This window comes from Littorina saxatilis, linkage group LG10 (assembly GCF_037325665.1).
Source record: "Littorina saxatilis isolate snail1 linkage group LG10, US_GU_Lsax_2.0, whole genome shotgun sequence".
In the NCBI taxonomy this organism is placed as follows: domain Eukaryota; kingdom Metazoa; phylum Mollusca; class Gastropoda; order Littorinimorpha; family Littorinidae; genus Littorina; species Littorina saxatilis.
The window spans coordinates 40,081,525-40,091,524 of NC_090254.1; the positions used below are offsets into that span (position 1 = coordinate 40,081,525).

Consider the following 10,000-nt stretch of genomic DNA (forward strand, 5'->3'; position numbering starts at 1 on the left):
TTCTACAATTGTGACCCTCCACGACGAAATGGGTCGCATGTCACCTCGCGCGGTTCTGCGCTAGGCTTAATATAAGTCCGGGGGGACTGTGGTAAAAGTGTGAGGGTCACCTTAGTCACAGGCTTATAACTCGAAAAGTGTTCGCTCTTTTCTAAAACGGTTTTCACCACTGGATAGAGCATAAAAAACTCTTTAGGAAAATTTAAAAATATGACAATTTATTATGCAAAGATGACATGCGACTCATTCCGTGGTGGAGGGTCACAAAGGCCCTCGTGCACGCTTTGTGTTGGCATCTCTGGTACCCGCGAGGGGGAGTCTTATTTTCCCAATATGCTATCTGTCAATGCCAAGGAATATGTTGCTCTTTTGCTCTGATAAGAGATTTCTGTATACTCTCAGAAGACAATTTTTTTTTGCGGATTTTCAGTTGCTTCTTTCTCAGTTTTGATCTTCTAAATTTGACAACAACAAACAATCAAAACTTGTCTAAATGTAAAAAAAAAAAAAAAAAAAAAAAAAACCCAAACATGTTTGACCAACCTCCTTGAAGCCGCTTGCACAACGGGGAAGATGTTGTCGTAGTACTTGAGGGCGTTAACCACCACCTCCTCCTCCATTGTAATGCTGATGTTGGCCGAAGAAAACTGCCGCTGTAGATGACCTAACCAGTCAAACTGAAGCAGCCAGCATTTGAGATTAAAAGATGTTTTGAACAGGAAGTTGTGGGGCATGCGATTATCTCCAATATGTCATTATTATATATGTAAGACGAGTAGATGTTTTTTTTTATTCCGAGAGAAGAAACATTTTAATCTCCCTGGACATACACTAGCAGACATGCAATGCACAGCCATAGAAAAAATCCATGCAGAAGACATTGCTTTGAGAAAAAGAAGAGAAAGGTTCTGGAGACATCAGCTGCAGACCAATTTCCCTGACGGACTTAATGTGTTTGACTAATTGACTGTTGCTGCCCTCTGTATTTGTTATTGCGAGGCTGTTCGCGGATATAATGTTTGGATATTTTTCTATAATTATCCCTTTGTTGTTCGCAGCAGAGTACACAACGTCTTTTGACGCTATCAACAAGATAAACAGTGTCCTATGGCTATAAATTTATCAGCCTTGTAACATGTTAGCTCCCTGGATCGCATTCAACACCTGGAAGTATGTGTGTGTGTGTGCGTGTGGGAGTAAGTGTGCTCAAGTGTATGTGCTTGCAAACATATGAAGTTTTACCTTTACTGCTTACTTTAGAGAGAGAGAGAGAGAGAGAGAGAGAGAGAGAGAGAGAGAGAGAGAGAGAGAGAGAGAGAGAGAGAGAGAGAGAGAGAACAATAGCAAATTTGCACGTGTTTTATCTATTTTTAGAATGACGTCATTTGTATTCTTACGTAATTTCCTTTCTGTTTTTACGTCATCGTTTGTTTTGATTCCATTACTGAAGAAGGAGTTTTTACTCCGAAATATTTATTTCATTTTGGTGTTTGGGTGTTATTTTTTATTCTTATCCGAGAGAAGGAGGGAGAGAGAGAGAGAGAGAGAGACAGAGAGAGAAACAGAGAGAGAGACAGAGAGAGAGACAGACAAAGAGAGAGACAGAGACAGAGACAGAGACAGAGAGACAGAGAGACAGAGAGAGAGAAATAGAGAGAGAGAGAGAGGCAGGCAGACAGACAGACAGACATACAGACAGACAGGAAGAAAGACAGACCGAAAGACGGACAGGCGGAGAGGGAGAGACACACGGACAGACAGAGGGAGAGACACACGGACAGACAGACAGACAGACAAACAGGCAGACAAACAGACAGACAGACAGGCAGACAGACAGGCAGAAAGACAGACCGACAGACCGACCGACAGACAGACCGACATACAGACAGACGGACAGCCAGCCAGCCAGCCAGCCAGACATGCGGACAGACAGGCAGTGAGGGATAGAGAGACAGAGTGAAAGAGAAAGAGGTAAAGAGGGAAGGGGTATAGGACTCACAACCACTCCCACTGATACTACACACACACACACACACACACACACACACACACACACACACACACACACACAAACACACATATATATATACTTGAACCACCCCACCCCCCTTCGCATACCACTATATCCACCCACACACACACACACAGACACATGCATGAGCTCACACAAACAGGCACGGTTGGCCTAGTGGTAAGGCGTCCGCCCCGTGATCGAGAGGTCGTGGGTTCGAACCCCGGCCGGGTCATACCTAAGACTTTAAAATTGGCAATCTAGGGCTGCTCCGCCTGGCGTCTGGCATTATGGGGTTTGTGCTAGGACTGGTTGGTCCGGTGTCAGAATAATGTGACTGGGTGAGACATGAAGCCTGTGCTGCGACTTCTGTCTTGTGTGTGGCGCACGTTATATGTCAAAGCAGCACCGCCCTGATATGACCCTTTGTGGTCGGCTGGGCGTTAAGCAAACAAACAAATGTTACTTAACATACTGACAGCAACAATTAATGATGTTAATGTCTATTTACCTGGGGATACCGTCTAGTCAGGTTTCGGACTGTCATTTTGTTGTAAAGGGCTTCTGCATTCCGTCTTAACTCTTGCGGTTCTGTTGCCTGTAAAACATATAACACAAATCAGGCTTTATTCCATTTAGGCTATGTTTAGAGTTTTCTCTATTTTCACAAAGACCAGGTTTTCTACTTGGCTTTATGTTCCTTTCGTTACTGCATCTCAAAGACTGAATAATTATATAAGTATGACAATAATAATGATAAGGGTATTTATAAGGCGCAAATCCTAAAATATTTCTAAGCGCCTTACAATCTTAAATAGAATCATCTTAATAACAGCAACAATACACATTTAAAAACCAATAAACTTTAAATCAATGCAACGCAATCACGTACACAATACACAATTCAAATGACTCTATCGTTATCAACAACAATCTCAGATGATCGCTACACATAATGATGGGACACTTTCCCACACACACACACACACACACACACACACACACACACACACACACACACACACACACACACACACACACACACACACACACACACACACACACACACACACACACACACACACACGTATGAATATGAACAGCCGATTACGTTAAAAGGGGAGTGCATGGCAACTGTTATCTCATACGGCGGAATCTGTGCTCATGTGCACGAAGAGAAAGAGGGTGCCACCCAAACGGGCGAGAACAACCCGCGGGGTCTGATAATAAAATCACAACAAATCTCAATTCCAACCAATCCAACACCGCGGCTTGCTTCCATCGGGTTAGTAACTTGTCAAATTATGTAAACGTATTCGACTTAGTGTGCTACTAAAAACAGTCAGTTCATCTTTTTGAAACAGACTAGTCAATGTCCACAGCTGCTTCTTGTGGGAGGCAAGTAAGGCACAGCGTTATTCGTTCAGAATGAATTATGTCCCTTGCCTCAGACCACATCAACGATGTCGTACTTGCTGGACGGTCATTTAATTACGAATTAATTCACTGTTTTTGCCCCCAAAATGCAACAGAAAGGAGACTCGTTGAACTTTGTGAATTTAAGAAACAACCCCCTTGTTCTCTTTTCTTCAACTGTAAGCGCAAAGCATTTATAAAATTTGCAAATGGCCGACTTCGCTTCGCTAAATTCAGTTTCACGTACACATTCATACGAGATACCACAATAACTGATTCAGCAACGCATTTGTAGACATTGAACTACATAAGAGGGAGAAATCAATGGGTTATATATGCTACAGTAAAGTCACGAGTCCAGGCATCGACACAGTTCATGCATTAGGAAAAATGTATTAGGATTACTTGATACATTTCCTAAAACTTCAACAAAATACTGTACATTCTCTTAACTTTTAAATACAAGTTTTGTAAAGATTGTACTTAACAAGAAAACGGATCAAATGTTTTGATCAAATTTGTTTTAAATATCAACCAAATCCAAAACTCACGTTGGCCACGAGAATCTCAAAGTCGACGAGACTGACAGCGTCGCGTTGGGCCGTTGTGCGTTCAGCCCCGAGTTTGGTCAGTACGTCAGCATACAACCGTTCGTAATTCAGCAGGATGGAGCTGTTTCGTTGACCCAGGTAAAACTCGCGCGATGGAAGGTGATATCCTGTTTGTGTGAACTGAAAAAAATCACGGGGCATATAATTATACTAGAGGAATACCCGGCTTCGCCGGGGTGAATCGCGAGACAGAGACAGACAGCGTGGCGGTTCACCACAATCACCTTTGAAGGCGAAGTCCTGTCAAACGGGATTGAGAATTTTCGAGCTTATTTCTTAGCCCTATATTATCTGTTGTGGCTTCTCAAATGCCAGAACATACAGACAGACAAAAGCCGCTAGACCCCATCACAAACAGAACTCTATAATCCACAGGTGTTGCTTACACACACACACAAACACACACACACACACAGAGAAGCCGTATATATATATGTATATCTATAAATATATAGAGATAGGTGACAGTGTATTTTTCGCGTGGCTATAAATTGATTCGACCTTTTCACTTTGAAAGTAAGAACAACTTACGGGTGCAAGGGAAGCGTTCTGGACAGCGCAGTGACATTCTAAAAATAGTAACGTAGAAACGGGAATATGGATTGAAGCCACACGAAGGAAGGGAGATAAACGGGGTGAATCGCGAGACAGAGACAGACAGCGTGGCGGTTCACCACAATCACCTTTGAAGGCGAAGTCCTGTCAAACGGGATTGAGAATTTTCGAGCTTATTTCTTAGCCCTATATTATCTGTTGTGGCTTCTCAAATGCCAGAACATACAGACAGTTTAAGTTAAAATTAATATTAAAAGTCCTACGGTTTTGAGCCATTAAGGACTTGAGTGTTTGTCCGCTTTCAAAAAGAGGAAAGAAAGAAACAAAAAATAAGGAGAGGAGGGCAGGGGGTGGGGTGGGGTTGAGTTGATAATGCTCTGTGGAATTTGTTAAAATGAAAAGTAGTTAAGATGTTTCTTGGTAAGAATTATAAGTCTGTATTCTATATCTTGAATAACGGGCTTGTAATATTATTTTTTTTTATTTCAAATCGAGTTAAAAAGTGGAACCTTTCAGGATCACCAATAAAACCAAATAGATGAGCAAGTAAGAGGAACACGAACAATAAATCTCAAAACTTTTTACAAATAAAAGGATTAAGATGTAAGCCACGAAGGCCGTGGTAATAAAAACAATATGTACAGTTTGGCGACTAGTGGGCCTTGGGTGAGGATATGTTGTCTAGAAGGTAGTCGCTGGAATCAGGAGGGATGGCGGGAGCCACTCAACCTCAAACTGAAACACGCTGATGTGATAATCTGGGCTTAGTTATACCCACAGCCCCATGTCCGAGTCCCTGACCAGTCGGCACAGCAGCAAGCTGTGTGACCAGCCTAGAGAACTGCTACTGCGCAGATAATCCTGGGGACTCAGACCATGGAGCTGCATATGGTCATATAAGGTTTTAAAGGTAATTCTATTTGTAGCGCATGGAGCGAAAATGTGTTGAAATGAATAGGGTTCTCCACAATGGCAGGACTTGTTAAAGATATGGAAGCGGCAGCCGCCGGCACGGAGGCGTCTGAAGATAGTGAGGAGGTTTGTTGGGAGATCGGGGTGTAGATCGTTCATATCAATGGGTTGATAGGACAGAGATGTTACGTACTGACTTCGAATGAGTTTCCGGATTTTACTGTAGAACTCGGTTACTGAGTAGCCGATGTTAGTGTTAGCTGGGCTAGATTCTGCCGCTTCTTTGGCAGCGACATCCGCCAGTTCATTTCCCCGGACCCCTACGTGAGAGGGGACCCAGAGAAATGATACGGATGTGCCGGATGAGATTAACTGGTGACATATAAAGAGGATTTCTCTTTGTAGCTCTGCCCGATTTGATGTGTTTCGATGCAGAGCTTGTAATGAAGAGCGCGAGTCAGAGCAGAAAACTACCGCACGCGGTGTGACTGGGAGGTCATTTATAAAAGTGCATGCCATGAGCAAGGCAAATAGCTCGGCTGAGAATATGGAGATGTCTTTATTAAGAGTATATTTCCTTGAGATTTTGAGATCTGGGATCACAAAGGCGCAGCCAACGCTGCCGTCTGCAAATTTGGATCCGTCAGTAAAGACTTTTAAATGCTCCGAGAATTTGTAGTTTAGGGTTTCTTTTGTAACAGTAGCTAGGTAGACGGGGTTATCTTTTTTGGTAGTATTATCTTCACTGTCGTATATGATAGTAGGGGTTTCCTCAAGCCAAGGCGGGTAGGAGGGCGGGGGGACCCTGGCCAGCTCACTGACCTTCACCCCGCTATCGGCTAGAATGCGGTTTACTGTGTCGGATAAGGGTAGCGTTTTGGCCAAGAGTTGAGTGCTATGTTTGGTGTTGGCCTCATAATTTTGGTGCTGAGGAAAAAAGTCAGTCAGGACCTCGCAGGCAGAGTTCTCTACCGCGTGGGCTCTGACAGCATACTGAGCTGAACGGAGTTTTATCTCATCCACAAGGGGCAGCCACCCACACTCGCTGTAGACTCGACTCTTACTCGCTTGTTGGGAGAGTCCCAGAGCTATTTTGAGCGCCCTGCACTCTATAATAGCCAGTTTTTTCATGAGCGCCGGGCGCGTCGCGAAATAAGCTTCGCACCCGTAAAGGAGGCGGGAGCGAATTAATGCCCGCACTACCTCTGTGACACACTTACGCCCTCTGGCCCAGGATTGGGACGCCAGGTAGCGTATGATATAAAGATCCTTGTTGGCCTTATTGATCAGATGTTCGATATGACTGGTCCAGTTAAGTCGGGTATCGATGATAACGCCGAGGAACTTAACTTCTGAGCTCGGTTTGATAATATCACAACCTATCTTTATACTGCAGTTCCTGTACAGTTGTCTACGGGAGACAACAAGAAAGACTGTTTTATTTGAGGCTAGTTGGAAGCCGTTGGTGTACATATATTGACAGAGGTTGTCGATTTTAGTTTGGTAAGAAGATAAGTCAACAGTGTTGGTAACTCTGTTATGGCGTGGTCTATTAGTGTCTATTAAGGCGAGGTCGTCCGCATACAGAAGTACACTGGCACCGTCAACCTTAACAGAAGTAATGTCATAGAGCATGATGCTGAATAAGTTTGGCGCGATGATACTGCCCTGGGGAACCCCCATGTCCAGCGCATGGGTTTCGGACACCGAAGAGCCCACCCGGACAGACATCTTGCGATTGCTGATGAAGTTTTTGATGAATTGGTACATGTGGCCAGAGACACCGATTCTGCCGAGTTTTAGGAGTAGACGAGCATGCCAGACGCTGTCGTACGCAGATTTAATATCAAAGAAGGTTCCAAGAAGAGAATTATTACTATGTGCCAAGGTCTTTTTGATTTTTTCAGTGACGTGCACAATGTGGTCCGCACACGAACGACCTTGCCTAAAACCTGCCTGGCATGTAGGAATGATATTGTGTTTATTGAGGTGGAACTCCAGCCTCTGGTTCACCACACGCTCAAAGATCTTGCTGAGGTGGGGGGTTAGTGATATGGGGCGGTAACTGCCAGGTAGATTGCCCGGTTTTCCGCTCTTCAATACTGCTACTACTTGTGAGTCTGACCACGCTGCGGGGATAGTATCCTTTAACCAGCATAGGTTGAAAAACTGAGTGAGCAACTTAACAAAGTTAGGTGGTAGATGTTTTATCATGTGATATGATATTGGGTCTAAACCTGTGGATTTTTTTGGGTCTTTCACAGAAGAGATGGCGTTTTGGACTTCTTTTGCCTTAAACATGCAGTTTATAGGCAACTGGTTGTCATCTGGGGGGTATGTGAAACCCTTCTCCTGATCTAACCTATAATTGAGTCGTTCAGTATCTAGGGATTTTGATTGACTATTTTTGGCAAAGGTATCTGCTAATAGGTTTGCCTTTTCAGAGTCAGTTGTGGTCATTTTATCACCCGATAGTAGTGGCTTTTCTTTAGTTCTGTATCTACATTTAAATCTGCGGATTTTCTTCCAGATTTTGCCACAGTCTTTGTAATCTTTAGTTTCTTTGTGGACAAAGTTTTCCCAGTTTTGAAGTTTAGCCTCAGCGGTGATCTGGTTAAATTGTATTTCAGCTGACTTCATATTCGTGAAGTTAGCGTCTGAGCAGTGCCTGAGATATGTCCTAATGTGATATCGCTTGTTTGCCAAGGCTTCATCACAGTCTGCATTCCACCACTCATTCCTTTTGGCCTTACAGTTAGGGTTTACTGATTTAAGCGGAATGTGATTATTGGCAGCAGTGAGTATACATTGACGTATGTTATTGTAAGAGGCTTCGATGTCATCCGTAAGGAGAGTTTCCTCCCTGACACCCTCGAGCTCCGCACGGAAGCTGTCCCAATTTGCCTGTTTGTAATTGTACTTTTTTCTGACCTCCGAGTTATTGCGATTAGGGGCGAAGTGGCGGAAGGTAAGAACAATGGGTAAGTGATCGGAGCCGAGGGCGTCTGGGAAAACGTTCCAGTCGATGTCAGTGACTATGGCATTTGAGCAAAGGGAGAGATCGATTGCTGACGGGGAATGGTCAGCTCTGTCTGGAAGTCTGGTTGCCGAGCCATCGTTTAGTATACAAAAGTCAGTTTCCAAAATGACGTCAGCAAGGTTGCTATTGGCATGTTTGTATCTAGGGTTAGCAGAGTCCCACAGAGGGTGGTGATTATTAAAATCACCCATCACGCACCAGTGTGCCCTGCCATGATCCAGGGATTTTAGCCAGTCGGTAGTTCCTTTTTTATTACACCCGTGGGGGTAATATATGTTAACTATGTTGAGGTTTTTGGATCCTTTTATTTCGATTTCAACAGCACATGTACTGAGATTTTCTGAACTAGGGATGAGAGGTGCAAAGGGTTTGTAATTTAAGGAAGACTTTAGATAAATAGCTGTTTGAATGAGTTGCCCTGAGCCCTTTTGCTCTACTATGGGAGGGAAGTCAAAACCATCTATAGAAGGCAGTAGGGAGCGTTTTCTCTTGACTGACTGGATAACTAAGATGTCAGCAGAGTGATTTGATATATAATTATATAGCTGAGAGAAGTTAGAGTTGATAGAGCGACAGTTCCACTGTAATATGATAAATCCGTGACCGCTTTCACCTTGTTCAGCCATTTTAACACGCACAAAGAAGGTAAGTTAAAGGGCAGATTTAAAATAGGTTAAAAAGTGGTTTTAACAGCTTTCATATCCGTCACGGACAACTGCTTGGCACCAGCAAGAGCGCCCAGCGCCAGAGTGGCGCCGCCCGGAATGAAGCGTTCAACCTTGGTGTTGGAGAGTTGTGTGTATGTAGCTGAGAGGGAGTCGATCAGGTCGAGAGGACTCTGCATCTGTCTGGCCTTAACCATGAAGCCGAGGCACTGCTCGATGAAACCTTGAAGGCCTCTTTGTTGTTCATTTAAATTTGCATATTGCTCTCCTGTTTTTAGCTTATCTAGTGCAGCGTCGGCTAGCTCAAGCTCTGCCTTCTCCTGCTCCTCCCTCATCTGCTGCTTTATTTCCTGTTCAGTTTTAAGTTTGTATTCTCTGAATCTCTGGGCCAATCCCTCCTCCATTCTCCCCATCAACCTCTCGAAGAGCTGCTCTTCTTTCGAGTCCTCCTTCCTGTTCTGGGCTTTGCGTAGGAGGGAGGCCTTTAACCCGGGGGTCCCATGAAGCGGCGCCTCTGCCCGAGCCGTCTGAGACTTACAGGGCGCCTGGGGGCCAGGATTTGGATTTTGCGAAGTTGTTTGGTGCTTCGCGGTTGCAGCAGAACTGTCCGCATGAACTGGAAGGAGTGTATTGTCATGTTCGGTCATTTTGTTTTTGATTTCTTGTATTTTATTTACTTGCCCACCCAGGGGGGGTCTCTGGACAGCCAAAGAGTACCCGGACCGGGGGGTTGAGGTCCGCCGGATCGGTTGCGGAGGGGGACGCCAGAAGGAGTCCCTCATTTCCGCTG

The 10,000-nt window shown here is 44.4% G+C and overlaps 1 protein-coding gene and 1 long non-coding RNA gene across 2 annotated transcripts in view; one reads left to right on the forward strand and one right to left on the reverse strand.

Moving 5' to 3' along the window:
* The window catches only part of LOC138978812 (uncharacterized), a 155,851-nt gene that overhangs the window by 85,022 nt on the left and 60,829 nt on the right, over window positions 1-10,000 (forward strand). The window lies entirely within an intron of this gene.
* Window positions 1-10,000, reverse strand: part of LOC138978811 (neprilysin-like) — a 73,198-nt gene that overhangs the window by 16,675 nt on the left and 46,523 nt on the right. Inside the window, exons 9-11 of the mRNA XM_070351595.1 lie at window positions 3,979-4,158; window positions 2,523-2,609; window positions 544-677 (exon numbers count right to left, since the gene is read on the reverse strand). Coding sequence (XP_070207696.1) covers window positions 544-677; window positions 2,523-2,609; window positions 3,979-4,158 — 401 coding nt within the window. The remainder of the gene's footprint in view (window positions 1-543; window positions 678-2,522; window positions 2,610-3,978; window positions 4,159-10,000) is intronic.